This window comes from Chelonia mydas, chromosome 6 (assembly GCF_015237465.2).
Source record: "Chelonia mydas isolate rCheMyd1 chromosome 6, rCheMyd1.pri.v2, whole genome shotgun sequence".
Classification (NCBI taxonomy): domain Eukaryota; kingdom Metazoa; phylum Chordata; order Testudines; family Cheloniidae; genus Chelonia; species Chelonia mydas.
In genome coordinates this window covers 115,451,445-115,473,528 of record NC_051246.2, presented here as the reverse complement: position 1 = coordinate 115,473,528, position 22,084 = coordinate 115,451,445, and the positions used below count along the sequence as shown (strand labels likewise).

At 43.1% G+C, this 22,084-nt stretch overlaps 1 protein-coding gene across 2 annotated transcripts in view; it reads right to left on the bottom strand.

Annotated features, from left to right (window-relative positions):
• Window positions 1-5,591: 5,591 nt before the first annotated feature.
• Window positions 5,592-22,084, bottom strand: part of ADSS1 (adenylosuccinate synthase 1) — a 45,104-nt gene continuing 28,611 nt past the window's right edge. For both annotated transcript variants that reach the window (XM_037901057.2, XM_037901058.2), the window contains exons 10-13: window positions 20,047-20,171; window positions 16,513-16,610; window positions 12,780-12,929; window positions 5,592-11,025 (exon numbers count right to left, since the gene is read on the bottom strand). In XM_037901057.2, the coding sequence (XP_037756985.1) occupies window positions 10,973-11,025; window positions 12,780-12,929; window positions 16,513-16,610; window positions 20,047-20,171 (426 nt within the window). In that variant the 3' untranslated portion in view covers window positions 5,592-10,972. The remainder of the gene's footprint in view (window positions 11,026-12,779; window positions 12,930-16,512; window positions 16,611-20,046; window positions 20,172-22,084) is intronic.

Here is a 22,084-nt window from a genome sequence, read left to right as displayed (position 1 = left end):
ACGAAAATTAATGGTGACAATTTCCCGGTTAGTTGAGAGTCTGTGTTATGTTATTCTACTTCTGAATGTGAAAAAACAAAAGAGACTACCAATAGTAATTGGGAATATGTTAATTTGGTTTATCTTTGAAAACATGTTTGTGAAAGGAAGCAAGAAGGAAAATTAGACAATCCCATTTTCAATGTGCTCTTCTTCCAAGAATCATCTAGACATATTTGTGTGTATTATGAAAAAATGGTTGGCTGAAAACTTTCTAACTCCTAAAACAAAGCAATTTATTTTTATTTATTTAGATATTTTTACAGTTTCAGTATCTCAAATAAATTGGTTAGTCTCTAAGGTGCCACAAGTACTCCTTTTCTTTTTGCGAATACAGACTAACAGGGCTGCTACTCTGAAAAAAGTATCTATTATGCAAGCCACATTCAGGCCCATGCCACACAATTTTCAGTCCAGCTTTCAAACACCCCCAAATTGTGAGCATGTTTGATCTGGGGTTCTGATTCTGTCCATTATGAAAATAAAGGTCATTTACAACATTTGTGCATAGGTGGGGATTATGAACACCTCAAAATTCAAAGATGTTCATATCTATGATTTTGGTTTTGCTCCACCTGTAATACAAACAACACATTTATAAATGCTGGCATACCTCAGCTATGCCTTCAACATAAATGCCATCAACCACCCAAAGTATAATGGTATTTCTTGAAGTGTTACTACTTTATAAAATATTTTTGTTCCATTTTTGTTGCAATTGGCTAATAAATTGTAATCCTTGAGGTTATACGAGATTTCTGAACTGTTCTAAGCTCATAAATACTGGACTCCCATGAACATTGGGGCCTTTAAAATATTCAACCTCTCTTTCCAGTTTCATCCATCCCAAACCCACCTCCCCAAAAAGTTTCTTCTTCATTCAGTATTTTCCCCCTTACATGTGTAATAAATATTCCTTATTTATTCCCCCCTCACTTGCAGGACAGCTTTAAAAACTGCTAAAAGATGGGGGTTACATTCTTGTATTTAGACCAGTGTAAATCTCAAATTTATTTAAAGATTTTATTTGGATTTACAATAGTGTAAATGAAAGCAAAATTTGGCCAACTGTTCATTTCTTTTATCAGTAAATGTTGGTGTGACCGGAGTTCCAGGGGAGCCAACTGAGGTCACTCAATTAGCGTGAACTGCAAAGAATGGGGCAGACAATCCCCAAAGCTGGTGGATATTCCAATACTTAGATAATACCTCACTGGTTATCCAGAAGCCAACAACACAGTTCACTTAAAGTGACCCAGCCTCAGGCCTCCACCCAGACACCCAAGTCAAATATGATGAAGATTATTGAAAAACTTATTCATCATATAAAAAAGTTCTACCAATCCCAAAGTATTAAGCACATTACTTCTCAGGTTAATGAATATTCCAGATCTTACCCAAATACACGCTTACAGCCAATTCTTACTAACTAAACTAAAATTTGTTAGAAAAGAGAGAGAGAATTGGTTAAAAGATCAGTATACATACAGACATGAGTACAATTCTTGAGATTCAGATTCATAACAGAGATAAAAAGAAAAGGCGTACTTGTGGCACCTTAGAGACTAACAAATTTATTTGAGCATAAGCTTTCGTGAGCTACAGCTCACTTCATCGGATGCATCTGATGTAGCTCACGAAAGCTTATGCTCAAATAAATTTGTTAGTCTCTAAGGTGCCACAAGTACTCCTTTCCTTTTTGCGGATACAGACTAACACGGCTGCTACTCTGAAACATAACAGAGATAGTGAGCTGAGGAGTTGCAAAGAGTTCTTTCAGAATTAGTTCACAGGTTATAGTCTAATGTTTATATTCAAGGTGGTCCAGTCAGGACGGGATCTCAGTCCTTACGGCTTAAGCTTCCCCTGCATGAAGCCTCAAGCAGAATCTGAGATGACAGAATCAGGACCCAAGGGTCTTTTATGCAGTTTTCTAGCAGCCACCTGACCATACAGTCCTGGGTGAACAATAGGCTTTTGATGTAACCTTCTGTTTCCTAAACCTCACCAGTAATTAACTTCATGGATTAACATAAAATAATTTATCCATTAGGCAATATATCACAAACTATAAAGAGACATATAGACAATGACATTATTGCATTCCAGATTCAGCTAAGTGTTAATATTCCCTTTTGATCTCTGAATCAATAGCTATAGTGACAGACAGAAACTGTCTGTTTACATGGGTAATTATTAAACAAAATATAAGTAAACACACACAATTAGTATCACCTCAAAGTGAGCTGTAGCTCACGAAAGCTTATGCTCAAATAAATTTTTTAGTCTCTAAGGTGCTACAAGTACTCCTTTTCTTAATACAGGTTTGCACTTCAAAGTTCTGGCCTATCTAGCAGGGAATGGCCCAAATTACCATTCAGATACTTTCTAACATGTCTTTAATGGTTGGCTTTGGGTCACTTAGCCTGCAGGGTGCTTAACCCTTTCTGGCCATGTGTTACACTTTGTACAAAATTTGTTGCAATTATATAACAGTGGTAGCAATAACAATTTGCATGGTTATATTTTAATTAGACAATGTCACAGCTGGTAAACATAAATTTTACTTTATGACACAAACCAACAAGAATAAATTTCCATCAAGTTTACAGATAGGCAAGTAAGAAAAATGCTGCTTGATAATGTATTAGTTTGATTTAAGGATACTTAGTTTATATATTTTGACATGGGATGTTGACAGTTTGTGTTTTAATGTTTATAAGCTTTAATTTTTTGAATCTCAATATCTACTGTCATTCAATAATTACTTTCCTGACCCCTCATATTGTCTGACACCCCTCTATAGTTTCCAACAACTGTGAAAATGTAAACGGATACAAATAAAAAAAAGTTTAAACCCCATAATTTTGTACAACTGTGAATATTTAAATCGATAAAAGTTGGAAAATGATTAAAAATAAACATCAATATTATCCATCAAGTTAAAAAAAAAATTGAATTCTCTCAAGCCTAATTATAGCCTGTCAACCTTAACAAATCAACATGTTTACAAACTCCATGAAAGGTACTACATATTCAGCAATTATCTGATAGCAAGTGCCAAAACAAAGTTGTACATTATTATTTTATAATGAACATTTATATTTTAGCAGCAGAGATCATGGTTCTAATCTTGATAAATAAATATATGCATCAAATAAAGTTTGATAAACCAAGAATAAGTGCAGATTTAGAGACTATGCTGTTTTATGCCAAGATGCTGCAGTCTAGGTGACAGCCAGCACTTGCTCTTAAATTAGCACGGCTTGGACAAATTTCACAGAGTGCTACTAGTCTATCAACTATGCTCTACCAACAATATTCGTGCTTTCCTTCACTACTGCTGCAGGGTATTTCCAGTTCTGTGGTTTGATACTCTATTGCAGATCCGTCATTGGTTTTTGCAGCTGGATATGTACAGGTGTTACAAAGAGGCCTCTTTATTTAGTTTTTCTACCCATTCTACACGTCTCCCTTAAGGTTTTACTATGGACAGTGGTTTCCTTTTGTTTTCTTCCAGATTATGTTAATCTAGCTGTAGAACTAAAAAGAGAGAACTATGCAGCAGCGATCCTTCTAATTTTTCCCACCCATGGGCAGAATGAATTTTGTTATGTGCACCAGTATGGAGGTGAGGTGCGACACATCACCTCCATATTGGTGCACATAACAAAATTCATGTGGCGGGGGTTGGGCCGAGGGGTTCAGCGTGTGGGAGGGAGCTCAGGGCTGGGCCAGAGGGTTGGGGTGTGAGGAGGTTGAGGGCTCTGGCTGGGGGTGCGGGCTCTGGGGTGGGGCCAGGGATGAGGGGATGGGATGCAGGCTGCCCCGGGGCTGCGACGGGGAGCAAGAAGTCCTCCCAGCACTCCTTCCCCACAGCAGCACCTGGGCTGGGGGAGAGGCACCTCTCCCTGCCGCAGCAGGTCTGGGCCGGAGCTGGGTTGGGGCCACGGGAGAGGTGCCTCTCCCACAGCCATAGCAGGTCCAGGCCGGGGCTGTGTTGAGGCCAGGAGAGGGGCACCTCTCCCACGGCTGCGGCAGGTCTGGGCTGGGGCTGGGTTGAGGCATGGGGTGGGGCACCTCTCCCAAGGCCGCAGCAGGTCCAGGACGGGGCTGGGTTCAGGCTGGGTTCAGGGTGCCTCTCCCACGGCCGTGGCAGGTCCGTGCTGGGGCGGGTTGGGGCCGCGGGAGAGGCACCTCTCCTCCAGCCGCGGCAGGTCCGTGGCTGGGCTGGGTTGGGGCCAGGGTTGGGGGAAAGGAATCTCTCCCTGCCACATCCCTGAACACCTGTGCACCACTAAATAGGCTGCTGCACGGCCATGCAGCTTAGAGGGAATTTAGCTATGCAGTTGTGCATGCAAATATGTGAGCACAAATGCACTTAATACTGTATAATGAACCCATTTTGTCCACATAATAGAATTTAGTCAACCATTTGTATCCACAGCTACTTTGTCTGCAAAAATTCTGGTTTATGCATACAAATATGGGGTTATGCTAGCTCTATGGTCGTGCATATTTTTGCAGGTGCACCTAGATTTAAAAATGATTTGCATCGGCAATCAGTTTTGTCACATATTGACTAAGTGATTGAAATAGGAAATAGGAAAGCAAAAATATATTTTTATTATCATTTTGCTATATAATGGGTATTTGTTACGGGACAACATGATACATTCTGTACTAAATATTTCCCCTTTGTTCACATCCTGAGCCAGAACCTCAACTGGTGCAAGCAGAACAATGTCATTTTATCTCAGCTAAGCATCTGGTCCCGGGTTCAGTGTTTAATACAGGCTTATACAGAAGTGGACCACAAAATGTGTCTGGTTTAAATAGATGTGTTCACACCTGAATAAATGCTAGAGACAGTATGGGTTAGGTAATATCTTTTATTGGATCAACTTATGCTGGTGAAAGAGACAAGCTTTCAAGCTTACACACAGCTCTTCTTCAGGGTGGGAAAGGTACTCAGTGTCACAGAGATGACAAGGTGGAACAGTTTGTTTAGCATAAGCAGTTAACATATTCTAAGAGACTGTTCAAAGTGAAGTGGGTAGTTAACGCGTCTGCCGTCTAGGAGGAAGGAGGGTTAATGGGCTATAGATTTTTTTAATGAGTCATAAATCCAGTGTGTTTATTGCATCCATGATTTTTAGTGTCTAAGAAAGTTATGAAATTGTGCTCCCAGGCTCATCTTTTGAAGGTATTGGCAAGGTATTTAAAGTGCCAGCCTGCGGAAGTCGGTCTGGTCCAGTATGGTGTACGGGCTTTTGCCGGTACGCCATACCGGATCGGCTTACTTTCACCTCTGGTTATAGCCCACAAAATCTTATGCCCAAATAAATTTGTTAGTCTCTAAGGTGCCACAAGGACTCCTCGTTTTTTTGGCTGACTGTCTTTGGCACCCCTGTTTTTTGGCGGTATAGCTTTACGGGAGCCATACAGCTAGCATTTCTGCATCTGATGACTGTCTGGGGAACTTCTTTAATGGCGGCCTACACCATAGAGAAGGAACTTTTAGAAGGATAACAGTTGGGAGTTGTCTTTTCTTTCTGCCCTGATTCCTACAGGATTCACTGGGAGGGGGAGGGGGAGGGACAGATGATGCGCCAGCCCACCGTGTAGATTCCCAGATGCACAGAGTGCCCTCTGAAAGTTTGTGGGTGGCGGGGGGGGGGGGGGGGGGGGGGGGGGAGATAGAGGGGCAGAAGTTGGTATGGAAAGGGGGTGAGAAAAACTCCCCACACACACTCCCTCAGGGGAGGGGGTGTGATCCATGCATACAAGGCCACATGTCTGCGGATCAGACCCTCTGTAAGGAGTAAGTAGGACCTGTGAGATTTGGCCCCATAAACAGTCATTATTGTTATAAAATGGTTAGGACCAGTAATGCCCTTTATTTAGTGTGTTTCGACAAAGTAAAAATGGTTATCCAGTTTCCACATATTTCTCATCATGCCCCCCTCCTTCTTCCCTTCTTCCTGAGTCTAAACCAGGAGTGGCATGGAGCATTCTCCACTGCCCAGCTGGACTGATCATAAAGCAGAATTTATCCCATGGAGGGGCTCCTGACTGGTAGCTTCAGCAGACAACCCAGTCTCCATTCTGTCTTTGGCAGCTCCAGAAACACCAGTGCCTTATGGATTGGGCCCTGTGTAAACCACAATTTCATGGAGGACACAGAAATCATGAAAATGCCCCCAAACTGTGAATGTTAGTCAATTCCAAGGATGGAATGAATTCTACAAGCTAACGTTAGTCAATTTCCAGGATGGAATACATTTTAGTTGTAAAATTGGTTAAATTAACTTGTAAAATTCATTTCATCCTTTGAATTGACTAATGTTAACTTGTAAAATTCATTCCGTGCAAACTCAGTGAAATTCAATACTTTGCCATTTGCATTGTCGTTAATTTTCTAAAAATAAATTGTGATTTACACAAGTCCCTACTTATGGGGTTTGATGAAACTGCTTTGGAGGCCAGTTACCAGTCAAAGCTCATTCCACTAAGGGTGTCTTCATGTGACTGGAAGAAAGTGAGTCAACCTTTGTAGACAAGATCTATCAACTGGCAACACAGAAGTCTCCCCAGTCCCTTTTCAGACATCTCCTTCAGTAGATGTACTGACCTGGTCTCTCGCTCATTGGATATGGACACTGAAGTAAAAGGCCTGTTGTTCCAGATTGATTTCAGGAGATAATGAGAAATGGAGATTTTCCTACCTGTAAAACAGGATCCCAAAAGTCCCCACCCCCACCACTCTGAAGGCCTGCCATATTGTAGGGGTTAGCCATAGTTATATTAGGTGAGATCATTTTTTCCTTCCTTTCCCCAATGGTGTGTTATGGATGGATTTGTAATGATAAAGAACTGTAAAGAGTTAATTGTTCAAGTTTCTTTAAGCAATTTATCATGGAAAGAACTCACTGGAGTCAGTCACGAAATGTTCAAAGGGAAAAGTTCTGTTTCATGAGTGAAGTAAGTATTTCTGCCAGGAATTGCTAGCCAGGACTCACCCTATCCATTCCTAAGAATATACGAATGAAATGCCAATAGTAAATATCTGCTGCTCATAGCTAGAAAGAAAATATCCATTTCTTATGCAAAGCTTCTTGATCATTATTTTAAAAGCATTAGGAAACACTTGACTATGTTTCTGGATTTGAAAGTAGTGAATTTTATCCCCAAATTCTCAGAAACATTTGTTTTAAAATGAATCTAAATGTGTCTTTGAGGGTAAAAGAATGAGATGAGATTTCAAAGTTTTCCTGCAATATCTACATGGGTGCGTGGGTGAATGTATGTACATTTTGCACATTACTTTGAAAACTCTTTGTTTTATTTGTTTCAATTTATAAAATGCAGCTGGCCAGTGCTGTAAGAGCATATACAGGTCAGTTAAAAAACCACCCAAAAAACTAGCATATGTTAGGAAGTGTACACCTGATTATGAAGGCCGCAATGTGATGGCAAGTCTGACAAAAATCTGTCAAATACATGTTTTACCTGAATGGTTTAGTAACTTTTTTTTACTGTAATCCATCACAATATAATATACCATATTAGTAGATATTTCCCTTATTCTTCCATCAGTACATCTAACATGATACATGAACAAATTTCAATAATTATTACATTCAACTTGTGTACAAAGAAAAATTAAATTAGCCACAGTGGTTATTATTACAATGAAATTCCAAGCAAAGGTTCCAATCTAAAGTAGTCTGCCACAGGAAACAGTCAAGATGACCGTATGGTTTAAATCGAACGTGTTCCTTTTAAAAGTTTGTGTCATCACATAGCCTGTAAAGAACTTCTAAAAATAAAGGCCTGAACCTGTGCACACTGAACACAGTGGCAAAATTCCCAGAATTCAGGAGGAGAAGAAATCTAATTTAAAAAAACCTATTCAATTAAATTAAATGCAAGGAACATAACAGTGTCACAGGATAATGGTCTCCTGATGTGGTGCAAATCAAGGGTCTCAGTGGGCTTGGATGAGGCCCTAAAGCAAAGGCAAAATGGAAAGGCACTTCATGAAAAATAAAGGTCTAGGTCAAGCAAGAGACATTGATGCTGTGACAATTAATTTATAATAACTTCATTTTTAATGTACCAAAATGACTTATTTAGGGTTGATCACTTAAGCCAATGGTTGTTGATACATTGTGAGTAACTGTTACTCACTGCGGACCTAATCCTATAAAACTGAACAAAGCCCAAATAAAATGGCTTTGTGCTAATAAAAATGTGCTGAGGACAGTGGGCTGAGGGAAGGAATCAATCTGAACCCTCTAATTGATACTGCCATGAGACTGAGCCCATTGGAAATGAAACTTGATTAGTAGTGCATTGCCAAGAGTGCTTGTGCTTAAGATACCTCATAACATGAGCTACATTTTACAGTGCTAATAATAATAATACTTAGCACTTACAGAGCACTTTTCAAAAGTGCTTTATAAACACTACATAAGATCTAAATCCTACAGTCCTTACGCTGGCAGAACTCCCATTGATTATCAATGGGGGTTTTGCCTAATAAAAGAGAAGGGTAAGTACTACAGGATTTGGCCCATATTAATTAATCCTCACAAAACCTATATGAGGTAGGTAAGTATTATTATCTGCCATTTTATAGATGGCAAAACTGAGGCACACAGGTTAAATGACTTGCCCTAGGCCACAGAAGAAGTCAGGTTTAGGACTCAGGAGTTCTTGTGCTTAAATCACTGGACATAAAGGACTAGACGATGGCATAAAGCCATAGGAGCCAGATTACATGGACTCATGGGGAAAGCGGCCCCATCCCCAGCTGTGGTTACCTGCCTGACTGGACCAAATTTGAGTGGCACTGAGATCTGGTGCAGAGGGTCACAATGACACTCAAATTTGGCCCAGCTGCCCCTCTGCCATGCCTTACCAAGTAAAGGGGGTTCTGCTCCTTATACCCCTACTGAGGGTTTTATCCTCAGGCTCTAACTCCTGGCCCCCTACTCAATTTTTACGAACCCAGCACCTATCCACAAAGCCACAGGCTGCGCTGGAGGGGTGTGTGAAGAGACTGCACTGCTACCAGAGGAGGGTGCAGAGGGACTGTACTACAAGCCTCAATGCATCTTTGTATGGTAATATAAACTGCTTTACTACCTTGTGATTATAGAAGCCATGGCTGCTCATATGTTATGTTTACTTTAAAAAATACAACAGATCTTAAATGTTAAAAGATATCTAGATAATTGTTAGAGATGGGACAACATGGGGGAGTGCACATGAGGTAACTGGATCTGGAAGTGTTTGGAGGTCCATGGACAGGTCTTATTTTTCCCCATTCTGCACCCAAGGGTACCACCATTTTGGATGCCATCACTCCTGGAAGTACTGTCCCAAAAAGGGGTGTTTTCACAAAGGAAATCATGGCATTAATGCACTGGGAACCAGCAGAGGTGGTGATGCCATTCCTAGATGTGCACCAAGGTATCTGGGAATGTCATAAAAATATTGGGCTATATTCTCCCTAGCTGTGGAAAAACTCACAGAAACGTCAGTGTGCTCTGAAAATTCCTTAACTTTTGGAATAACTCAGTTTCCGCAGCATTCTCTTCTCTAAAAGAGGGGCTTGGGCCATGCAGAGGGGGCAGAGAGCATGGCCTTCTAACCATGCAGAACCAGAGGATCCATGAGGAATTCCAGATCCATCCCTGGAAATCTTGGAACCTCTGTGCTGTACCTCACTAGCCCAAACAGCTCAGCCCTGTCAGGAGCTGTGCTGTCATATGCTCCCTCCTTTAGCACTAGGTATCACCCTCTACAGTTTGGTGCATGGGGTCAAAAGCTGGGAAAGGGAGTTAAGGCTGCAACTAGCAGCATTAAATCATGCATAGATTTATCCTTGGAAATGCACCAGATTTGGAGGACAGCATGTCACCATACAGCTGGTACTCTCCAGTGCCTCACCACCTATGCCCAACAAAATCGGGGTTGCTCCAGAAGTACAGTGTTTGCATGGAGACACATCTCAGATTCAGGGAGAAGATGCATCATGCTGCATTGGCTCTACTTCCTCCCTCCCCCACACACCATTTCTGTGGCTTTGGGGCCCTTTATACCCTTCATCACTCCTCTGATTTCCTTTATTTTGCACAAGAGGGGAGGAAAGCTGCTCTGCCAGCCTCCATGTGGGGTGCCTGTTGGTAAACAGGAGATTTGAAGGAAATACATAGGCAGCTCAGCTATCTCCAGTCTGGCTCATCCCCAGAAGTTACCTCAGTTACTGGCTTGCATCACTTTGTGATACAATCACTGTAGCTTCTCTCCCATTTATTTTAGTAGGTTGTAAAAAAAAAATCTCAGGCTTCAAGCTAATCGCATTTGCCTTGCTTTATGAAATCAGAAATGCCTACCTAATTTTACTGTGTTTTAGGGACTGAAGATCTACATAACCAGGACAATTTTAAATGCAATATATATGTCTTATTGCTGCCAACCCATAGAAACAGGAATTATAACTTTTCCCTTTGAAGAATAACTTCAGCTTTTCCAGTCGTTCAGTAACTACTGGAAAATGTTCAGTATTGTCATCAGCCCAAAGAAATGGACGTAAAACACTTCTGAATAGCAACATGGCTCAAGTCAGAGAAAAAGGAAGAAAACCACTTGTTTTTTCATTCCAGTTCTTATTCAGTTACTGAATTCTTTATGCTTTTGCGCATATGTGTGGGAGAAAAAGATGGTAGCTACCAAGCAGATTTTTATCACTGACAATTTGCATTTACTGACAAATGAAAATATTAAAGTATACAATATATATTTCTTACAAATAATTTCCTAGAAGAACATTTTGGTTTTAAACAGCAGCTCCATTTTAACTTGGGAGTAGTAAGGAACAGATGAACATTAAATTGTGCTTCTCATCACTGAAGTTCTTTGTTTAAAATAGCTGGATCACTGACTCTCTTGATTTTCCAACTCCAACCCATTTTACTGGTGAGGGAGAGAAGGGGGAGAAAAACGACTATTAGAACACTGACTGGGAGTAAATAGTATCATGAATTAATTTTAATCATTTAAATTTTTTAATATGAATTTTTGGTACAAAATCGGCAACAAACTCCAAACCTGAAACAAAGTGCTGAAAAAGTGTCTCTGTTAAATAGTTTCTCCTGCTGTATCACTAACACAGAGTATACTGGAGCATTGAAAGCTTGGAGTAATTATGCCATAAACACAAAGCATTGCAGTTTGAAGGCCTAACAGAAGGGTGAGGCACGTCAGTTGCATGGTCAACTGTCATTATCTTGGGTGATGGATGTCTAGCTAAACCCATGCAATCTAAAGCAAGAATTCTGTCAGACTTTATAGTCTTCTCAATGTAGACGTGAAAACCATGAGACACAAACACCAATGCATGGTTAAATATGGAGGTTGTCACTTTATTTTAAAATGATTACACAGATGGGGTAATCATCAGGGCTGCCCGGGGGGGGGGGGGGGGGGCAAGTGCGGCCCCCACGAGAGTTTTCGGCGGCACGTCCTTCAGTGCCACCGAACATACCCGGAGTGAAGGACCCGCTGCCGAAGACCCGCCACCGCTTCTTCCGCTTCGGGTCTCCGGCAGCGAGGGGTCCTTCTGCTCCACGTCTTCGGCAAAGTGCCCCGAAGACCCGGAGCGGTACGACCCCCGCTGCCGAAGACCCCAGGCCCCCTGAATCCTCTGGGCGGCCTTGGTAATCATCCAACTATCTGGTAGAGTTCGCCCAGTGAAGCTCTCCACTGGCACCAATGGCCCTGGGTACTACAAACCCGAGAATCGGTGCGAAGGCCAGGCCCTAAGGGTTGCCAAGGGACCCTGACTGGAAATTAACACCCCAAACACATTCCCCTCCTCCACATCAGAGGCAGAAGATATAAGATGAGGGGGAGCCACATCTGCATGAGCCATGGAGACATATCTGCTCACCATGCATTGCTGCTCTCAGGACCAGTGTCCAGACAGCACACTGAGTTACAGGGACCTCCATGAAACACCTTCTAACCCACCCCACAACTGCACTGGAATCTCCTAAAGTTGTGACAAGTAATTGACACCCACCAAATCCGACCTCCTGGGTGCTGGCTGGAAGGTGAAAACCCATATGGTAATTTGCCACTTTTGACATATGGGGAAAAAACTCTTCCAGACCCCAAAACTGGGGATCAGCCTAGTTCTGGAGTCAAAGGAGATCCGTCAACTATATCAAAGGTGGAATGGAGGGGCTGAAACAGGTAGCCCAGGATAGCTACTTGGCTAGGTAGCAGATGATAGCAAACTGCCTCCCACTCCAGCTCCTGCAGGCAGGAGCCAATCCCATGGTCCCATTACCATCCCCACCACCATTAGCAGCAGCAGTGGGTGGGACAATCTCTAATACCTGACTCAGTATGTGATACCCTTCCTCCCTCACACACACACCCTGAAGCACAAGGAAGGGGGTTGGAGGGAAGGGAAAGAAAAGCAACCTCCCCCCACATGCATAAGCTGAAGACAAGTGGGAGGAAGGGGGAAGCAGAGAGAGCGAGAACACAGCATGCTGCCCGAGCTGCTTCTGGTTGAGATCTCCCACCTGCCTCCCAATTCTGGTATCTCCACTGCTTTGGGCCCCATCAAAGCTCTATACTGGCTAGTAGGTTGAGTATTTATTCACAGCCTCATGTACATGCCGTGGCCTATCCATGAGCACAGGTGAAGAGACATTTACCTGGCACTCCAACATGGTTTTCCACACATCGAATATAATTTTGTGCCTTGGGTGGGAGATCCTCCCATTTCCTCGCCCCAGTCGTGTCAGTCTTCCACCCGGGCATTGTTTCATACTCTACTTCCACCTTCTGCAGTATCTCCTGATTAGCTGTGAAAGCACAGTTAGCCACACGTATGAATACAATAGTTCCACTTTAAAAGATGATATCATTAGATCTTGAGCAGGAAAATTTTAATGAATGTTAAAAAAATTAAAATAATGACATGAAACAGGAACATTTATAACGCTGAGCCATCAGTTCCCTCTATTTACTAGTACTGTTGTTGTCTGTATATCCAAAGACAAACTGAGAGCATGTCTACACTACAAACTTAAGTTGACCCACGTTAGATTGACTTACAGCCACAGCAGTAATTAATGCGGTGGCTGATGTCCACACTACCCTCCTTCCTCACCAGGAGCGCTTCCACCGAGTGAAGAGGGGCAGTGTGGGGGGGGGGGGAGGAGGGGCTGAGAGCCAGGGCACTCAGCTCTGCTCAGCTCCCCGCCAGGAGCCCAGCTGCCTCCTGGGCTTCTCGCCTCCCTGCTCTCAGCCGGGAACCGGGGCAGCGCCTCGGGCTTATCGCCTCTGGCAGGGATATTGCCACCCAGAGTTAGGTCGGCTGCCGTGTCCCCAGCGGGGAGCTGGGACCCAGGGGCGGGGAGGTGGGGCAGCAGGGCTCCCAGTGGGGAGCCTGGGCTGCAGCCCAAGCCAGGAACTTGGGTGGCAGCCCGGCTTGGAGCGGAGACCGGGCAGGAGCCCGGCTGGGGACAGCCAACAGCTGATGTAAGGAACGCAGTGTCTACACAGACACTGCATTGCCTAACTAGACCAACATAAGCCCTACACCTCTCGCGGAGGTGGAGTTATTATGTCGGTGTAGTAGTGCACTTACAGCGGCGGAAGCAAGGCTGTAGTGTAGACACTGACATAGCTAGCGGCTTATGTCAATCTAGGTCTGTAGTGTAGACCAAACCTCAGTCTTACAGAGTAAGACCATTCTGATGAAAAGGATCCAGTTCATTTGGTTTCATTTCCTCAGTACCCTGTGATGCTATATATAGAGCTATACTAATGAGACTAATATTTCTAGGAAGATAAGGAAACAATTATTTTAGGCCTTATCTACAGAAGCTTTGTCTGTTTGTTTTTTTTAATCAGTTCAACTGTACAAGTGGTAGCAAAAATGGGAGCCAGCACATTAACCAGTGTCTCATCTCTAGGACAGAGTTAAATAACACAGTGGTTAAAATGCTGGCAGCTGCAGGCAGCCCCTTCCACACAGAACTCTCACCATCGCTACCACCCATGGAGCTGAACTAGTTGAAATGGTGGGAAATTTTTGACCCAAAGGTCTAGCACTGGCAGAGCCTTAGGCCATTGTGGTTTGATCAGTGGACTCTTCCATGACTGCTCAGTGTAGGCAAGCAGTCAGAGCAGTAAGTGACCTTGCGTAAGTTAGGGAAACCCTGTGTTGTGTCATTAGGCATAGGCTGTTTAGTTAGGGCATGGCTACACTTGCAGATGTAGAGCTCTGTGAGTTAAAACCAGCCCTTGGAGAGCGCAGTAGGGAAAGCACTGCCATGTGTCCACACTGTCAGATTCAAGAGCACTGGCATGGCCACATTAGCAGCTCTTGCAACGCCACAGAGAGCAGTGCATTGTGGCAACTATCCCAGCATGCAAGTGGCTGCAACGTGCTTTACAAATGCGGGGGGGAGGGGGGAGTGTGACAGGGAGTGTGTTGTGTGTATGTGGGGGGAGAGAGAGTGGGTTTTGCGGGGGCTGAGAGCATGTCAGCATTCTGTCTTGTAAGTTCAGACAGCAGCAGACCCCCCCTCTCCTCCACCTCTCTCTCTCACACACTCACAGCAAGCAACATTCCACACCAGTGGTTGCTTTGTCCTGGAGCAGATAAGCAGCTGGCTGTCAGAAACGGAGCTTTGAAAGGGCATAGCCTCATTCCTACAGCCGATTCCAAAACAATGACAAGAGTGGCCACTTGATGTAAGGGGATTATGGGACCTTTCTGGAGGCCGATCAGAGCGCAGTAATGCAATACCTTGTTCACACTGACACTGGGGCGTTACAGCCGAGGCGCAGCAAGCGTTATGCTTCTCTTGGAGGTGGATTACCAGGAGCGCTCCAGCTGCAGAGTCCAGGCGCTCTAAGTGCCTTGGCAGTCTGGACGGGTCATGAGTTAGGGCTGCTTTAACATGCTCTAACTTGCAAGTGTAGCCAAGCCCTTAGTTTGGCAACTAGAGAGCCAGGGGAAGCTACAGGGTCACTGTGTGCAGCAGTCTGAATAAAAATAGCAAGTTCATATTGACTACAAGTGAGTCTTGTCTATTCTCAGGCATGACATCAGCAGGGCATGGGAACAGTCAGGGGTGGCCAACCTGTGGCTCTGGAGCCAAATGCGGCTCTTCAGAAGTTAATATGCGGCTCCTTGTATAGGCACCAACTCCGGGACTGGAGCTGCAGGTGCCATCTTTCCAATGTGCCAGGGGGTGCTCACTGCTCAACCTCTGGCTCTGCCACCAGGCCCTGCCCCCCACTCCACCCCTTCCCACCTCCTCCCCTGAGCCTGTGGTGCCCTCGCTCCTCCCCTTCCCCCCCCCGCCAGAGCCTCCTGCATGCTGTGAAACAGCTGATTGGGAGGTGCAGGGAGGGAGGGGGAGGCACTGATTAGCAGGGCTGCCAGTGGGCAGGAAGTGCTGGGAGCGGGGGCAGGGAGCAGATGGGGGGCTGCTGATATATTACTGTGGCTCTTTGGCAATGTACATTGGTAAATTCTGGCTCCTTCTCAGGCTCAGGTTGGCCACCCTTGGGAACAGTAAACATAGCTCATGGGGGAAAGGAGTCTACTTACTGTAGCCATTCTAATCAACTTAGAAGTTAAACAGAGAGCCTCCAGAGGAAGCCCTCCAGCTTAAAATTCAATGGGAGCTGAGCATCTAACTCCCTTAGGCTGCCTTGAAATCCCTACCCAAAGATACTTTGGCACAATCCAGGGCCTCGGAGAGGGAGGAGTAAAAGTGAAAAAATAGGAGGGATCCTCAGGCTTGGAGAACACCATTTGGGTAAGAAAATCAGAGCATGAAAAGCTGCAAAGCATTATGGGGTAGGCTATCATTAGACCAGTTAGAGTCCTAACATCTGAAATCCCATGTTATTTTAAACAAAAGTCAAAAAAGTTTTAACATGTATTGAAATGGACTGTATCTTTTTATGAACTAAAATGTCAATTGCTGCTAATTATACTGGCACTCTGCAAAGACAGCAAAGCTGTTTGTGTCCGTGTCTCAGCTTTTACAATATAACAATACTCCCTTTACTTTTCCTTTGCAAAGCATGATTTCATTGACATACTCCTGAGACTGCAGCCCTCGTTCATCAGAGATTAAAATGTAACAAACAAACACCCCAAAACAAAAACAAAAAATCCAATATCAATGTATATACACAGCCTGATTCTCCATTGTCCTATATCTTGGAGTCATTTACACCTGAACGAAGTGACAGTAAAACTCTACTATTCTGATCTGGTGGAAGCGTTTTACACCACTTTGCTTCGGTGTAAGCTCCTACAAAGTGCTGGGCAACAGAGAATCAGGTCTGGCTTTTAAGTACAAAATACTTAACAGAAAAGAAAGAAGTGATCACCAAGACTTTTTTTAAAAAACATACCTGGAAAATATGGAATTCTTTTTCCAGACAGTTTGTAAGCAACACCGATTTTAATCTCATCAAGGACATCCAGAATATCCAGTTTTGTTAATGCCAGACTGTCCAGAAAAACATTGGATAAAGTTACACATAAGTTGAATCCTTCTATCATCGTCTTCTTTAATCCCTTCCACCTGCTTTTTCTACTCTTGTACTCATAGACCAAGTTCAGCCAACCCAGTATAAAGGAAAATTCAGACATATTAGAATATGAACTTTGTTAACTGAATTCATGCCTCTGTGATGACCAAATTACCATGTTTTACTTCCACACATTTGCCTGCTCATATAGGTGAACAACAGTGTGTTCAATCACATCCTTTAAAATGCAATTATGCACTGAAAAGTGATTATGTGAAACGGCACTTTTAACTATCAGGCATAGTCACTGTATTAAGATGCACATCTTCTTACCTTAGTGGTACTACTGTTTACTCACATTATCCTTGTAGAACTAACAAGGCTAAGAGAAAAAGAGCTGAGTTCTATTTTTTCTTCTGCCTCAACAGAATTGTTTAATAAGTTCCAGTTTCAGGGCCAAGCACTTAGCCCTGTGTAAACCCACTGATGGCATAATTTGGCCTACAGAACCTTTATTACTGATGATGATATGCAGTCAGGAAAGATCCCAGCTTGACTTCCAGATCCCTAGATGAGTTAGTTTATTTAATTGACAGCCTGGCTATCTTTTACAAAACACATTTCATGTAGAAATCATAAAGGGATAAATAGTGGAATCTTAAGGTGCTGTTTTTGCAGAGTCACTTTTCGAAGTAGAACTGCACTTGAAAACAGTACCCAAATATCTCTAAAAACAACATGCCTGATCCTCAGCAGGTAGTTATCGGTGTAGCTCCACTGATATTTGCATCACTCATCTAAGGATCTGGCCAGACATACGCATGTTTTCAATGTTAGATTGACTTTGGGAGGATGAAGGAGTCATTAAAAATTTGGAAAGAGATGCACAGCGCTGCTGTTCTTTGCCTCATTCATGGCATATATCAGTGGTTCCAACTTGTCAACCAGGAACACACAGCAGTCTTCCGGGGGTACATCAACTCATCTAGATATTTGCGTAGTTTTACAACAGGATATGTAAAAAGGACTAGTGCAGTAAATACAAACTAAAATTTCGTATGACTTGTTTATACTGCTCTATATACTATGAAATATAAGTACAATATTTATATTCCAATTGAGTTATTTTATAATTATATAGTAAAGAGGAGAAACTAAGTCATTTTTCAGTAATAGTGTGCTGTGACACGTACGTATTTTTGTGTCTGGTTTTGTAAGCAAGTACTTTTTAAATGAGGTGAAACTTGGGGTATGCAAGACAAATCAGATTCCCGAAAAGGGGTACAGTTGTCTGGATAGGTTGAGAGCCACTGGCATACACCTCCCATTGTTGCTTAGGTGTCAAGGGCCCAAATCATCAAAAGTATTTAGGCTCCTTACTTCCACTGAAATCAATTGAAATTAGAAGTCTAAGTTCCTTTGAGGATCTGAGCCAAAGTCCCCAGGATTAACATAGTTTTGCTGATGGGGAAAACAGTAATTCCATGTAACTGAAAAGGAAACAGACTATAGCTCTTTAATGGCACTTCTACAAAGAATGGAGATGCAGAAGTGAAAACAACGTAGGGCCTTGGGTAAACACTAATTTTACAAAACATTCAGATAAGTTACTGCAGAAAGATTGTTTCATGTTTGTTTCATGACTGATAAAAATCTATGTTTTCACACCCCTTAGAGACATAGTAAAGCTGACCTAAGCCCCAGTATAGGCATCGCTAAGTCAAAAGAAGAATTCTTCTGTCGACAGAGCTACTGCCTCTTGGGGGTAGGGGGTGGGATTTACTACAGCAATGGAAGAATGACTTTTGTAACTGCAGCAAGTGTCTACACTACAGCACTACAGTGGCATAGCTGTCTGGGATGATATGAATGGGTCGTTAAGGCAGCAGTGGTTCCCAAACTGTGGGTCACGACCCCAAATGGGGTTGCATCAGCAGCAGATGGGGTTGCGGTGATCCCTAGTGTATGGAGGATGCTATTTTGCTTTTCAAAATGGCATCGTCCATGCTGTCTGGGGTCTCAGAAGGAAATACTTCATTAAAATGGGGTTGTGCCAGCAAAAAGTTTGGGAAGTTCCGCATTGAGGACTGGCTGGGACCAACCCATATCAATGGAAGGCCCTACAGAGAGAATGGAAACCCCAAGGACTGAACAACTGACACTTAACAGGAGGCTCCTAGCTTGACTGGTTGGAGCACACATGAACTCAGCAGGAAGACAATGCAGGATGGTGACCAGAGGGGGTGATAGGAACTGGGGTCACAGAGAGATTCAGAGCTCCTACCTGGGACCAAGGCTACGCCTACACTACAGACCTTACAGTGGCACAGCTATACCGCTGCAGCCACACCACTGTAAGGTCTCCCATGTAGCCGCTCTATGCTGACTGGAGAGAGCACTCCCATCGGCATAATTAAACCACCCCAAGGAGCGGTGGTAGCTATGTTTGGGGGAGAGCATCTGCTGCCAATATAGCGCTGTTCACACCAGCACTTCTTTCAATGAAACTTATGTGGGTCAGGGGGTGTTTTTTTCACACCCCTGACCAATAAAAGTGCTAGTGTAGATATAGCCTATGAAAAAGGGACCGAGATAGGGAAAGGAAACAGAGATGGTTCCTATAGTTGTATGGCTTAAGAGGGAGCCCTGGAATTGGCCAGTATGAACTATGCCTTAACATTTGCTTCTCTGTGCAAACCTCAGGACGTCCCAATGCTGTGTTCCAGTTCACTAATAAACCCTACTCTGTTTTGAAAATGCTACCTGGAGACACTGCAAATTCTCGTGCATTGACCCCTGAAGAGGGTGCACGTCCCTGAACACGAGTCTCTCCGAGTTGGGCTCAATGGGCAGAGCTCTCAGTGAGAAGCAAGAATGCTGCAGCCCAGAGGCTCCATTTTAGAGATGCTGAGTCTGCGTGGCCTACCCTTAAGGAAAAGTGGGACCTTTGGGGGCCTGGTGCACTGATGGCCAAGAGACTGTTTGAAAGCTGGGTCATCGCACAGATCCTGTGGATCTTTGCCAGGCACTCTAATGGACCAATCCAATGTTTGCTGGAGTCAATGGGAGTCTTTCTGAATGCACTAGGTAAAGAATGACAGACTGAAGAACGGCTGCAGCAAACTCTGATACACTGATATGTTCGACATCAGTCATTTGGTGCAGAGCAAATGAGTATTTGTATCAGAATGTCATCATATCACACAAAGTCTCTAGCTCTAAGAATACACATATTTGCATTTCATGGGCATTTAGGTAGCAGTCTGAGATTATTTTCTCTATGACAATATTTTATTGCATTTTTGCATAAAATGTAACACTTAACTGCACTGATATTAACGTGACCTACATATTTTATTTTGTGAAAAACTAAATTATCTGTTCCATATGTAGCGCAAAATCTGTGATGCTTACGCAGTGAATCCATTGATCATCTGAGCGTATCTCAAAATGACAAGGTCTAACCAGCCACAGCGCCTTTTCCGGCCTGTGGTTACTCCCCATTCATGGCCTCGGGACTGCAAGAGGTCTCCAATTTCCTACAGGAAGATAAAGAGACATCGATGGTGTTTCAACAACAGAGGTAACAAACCTCAGCCTGTCAAATCAATTTTTTTTAAAGTAAAGCTTAGTTCTCTTAAAAGGGGACTTCAGTTGAAACTAATGCCCCTATCCACAGAAACTGGTACAGTACAGCATCAACAGTATGACTTTTCCCACAATGTGCCTCAATATGCTTCAGTATGACTGGTTCTTATTTTGGAGGAGCCCCTATTTCCCCTTCATATGATAAGAAAATCTTCTTAGCAATTCAGCCCCTGATTTCTCTGTTAAGAGTTTATTTCTTTGCACTCCCCCATCAGTATGTCTGTTTCCATCTGGTGGTTTGCAGGAGGGGTTGTGCCTTTTTTGTCTTAGACCGTAAGCTCTTTGGGGCAGCAACGATCTTTTTGTTCTGTATTTCACAGAGCCTAGCACAATGGGGTCCTGGTCCATGACTGGGGCTCCTGGGCATTATGATAATACAAATAATAAATATTAATAAAAAGTGTCATTATAATAATACAAATAACTAAATGTGCCAGCTGGTGCCCATTGGGATGGCAATTTTTGTTATGCGAACAAAAAGAAGAGAAAAACCTTCCCATGAGGAACTGAACCAGACCACCAATTCATTTCATTGCATCCATTAGATTTAGTCACTGTAACATTAAAGAGGATTCAGACTAGAGACCTAGAAGTTTATGGATGCATATCTCATTATTATTCTCCTGAGCCATCCAGTTTACTGATAACGAAGGTACAATATACATTTAAAAACCCTACCCACTCTCCATTTTTAATCAAGAAGTTTTTGCATGATTGGCTGAAGCACAAACTGGTCTATTCTATAAATCATTCAGAATACATTATATCGTTAATAACACAAGACCTGCAGTTCCCAAGTTCTTATACAGACAAAATTCCTAGTGAAGCAACGAGTTTTGCCTGAGTGAAGGCTGGAGGTTCTGGCAACAACAAACAATTGCCAGTGTAACTGCACCAATAGCCATGAGATAAAATGATGACATTTATACTGGAGAGATAAGGTGGGTGAGCTAATATCTTTTATTGTATCTACTTTTGTTGGTGAGAGGACAAGCTCACAAGCTTACAAGCTTTAGGTCTGGGAAACTTCAGCAGAGTGTCACAGCTAAGTACAAGATGGTTTAGCATAAGTATTTAACACATATTGCAAGGGACAACTCAAGGTGAAGTGGCCCATTAATACTCCTCCAGTCATATGGAAGAAAGGAGGGAGGGGCTGTTAGGGGGTTATAGATTGTTGTAATAAGCCATATCTAGTGTCTCTATCCAGTCCATGATTTTTAGTGTCTAGCGAAATTATGAATTTAAGCTCCCAAAAGCTTTCAAAAACGCTTGTCTTTTGAGTGTTCCTTTGAGGATAAGGTCTGAAAGGTCAGATATAGAGTAATTGCTTTGTTAAAAGTGTTCATCAAACAGGTGATGTGGTATTCTTGTCTTTTATCATTTTCCTATGTGCACTCATCTGAGAGTGTAGTGATTGCCTAGTTTCATGCGCATGGTTGCTATTTGGGCAGTTAAGATACACCGCATGTTGTGATAGGCACGTGTAGGACCCATTGTTCTTGAAAGATGTGTTGTGGGGGCTGTTGATCATTGTAGCAGTGGAGAAATGTCTGCAGGTTTTGCATCTGTTGTTCTGGCAGGGTCTGGTGCCGCTTTGAGTTGGTGTGTCCTGGTCTATGGGGAGCTTGCTTCTGATGATGAGCTTGAAGAGGTTGAGGGGTTGTCTGAAGGCCAGAAGAGGGGGTTCAGGAAAGATTTCTTTCCAGATGGGATCCCCATCGGGTATGGGTTGTAGTTGTTTGATGATACCCGTTATGGGTGTGCTAAAAAAAAATCTGTTCCACCTTTTATTTAGCTGTGA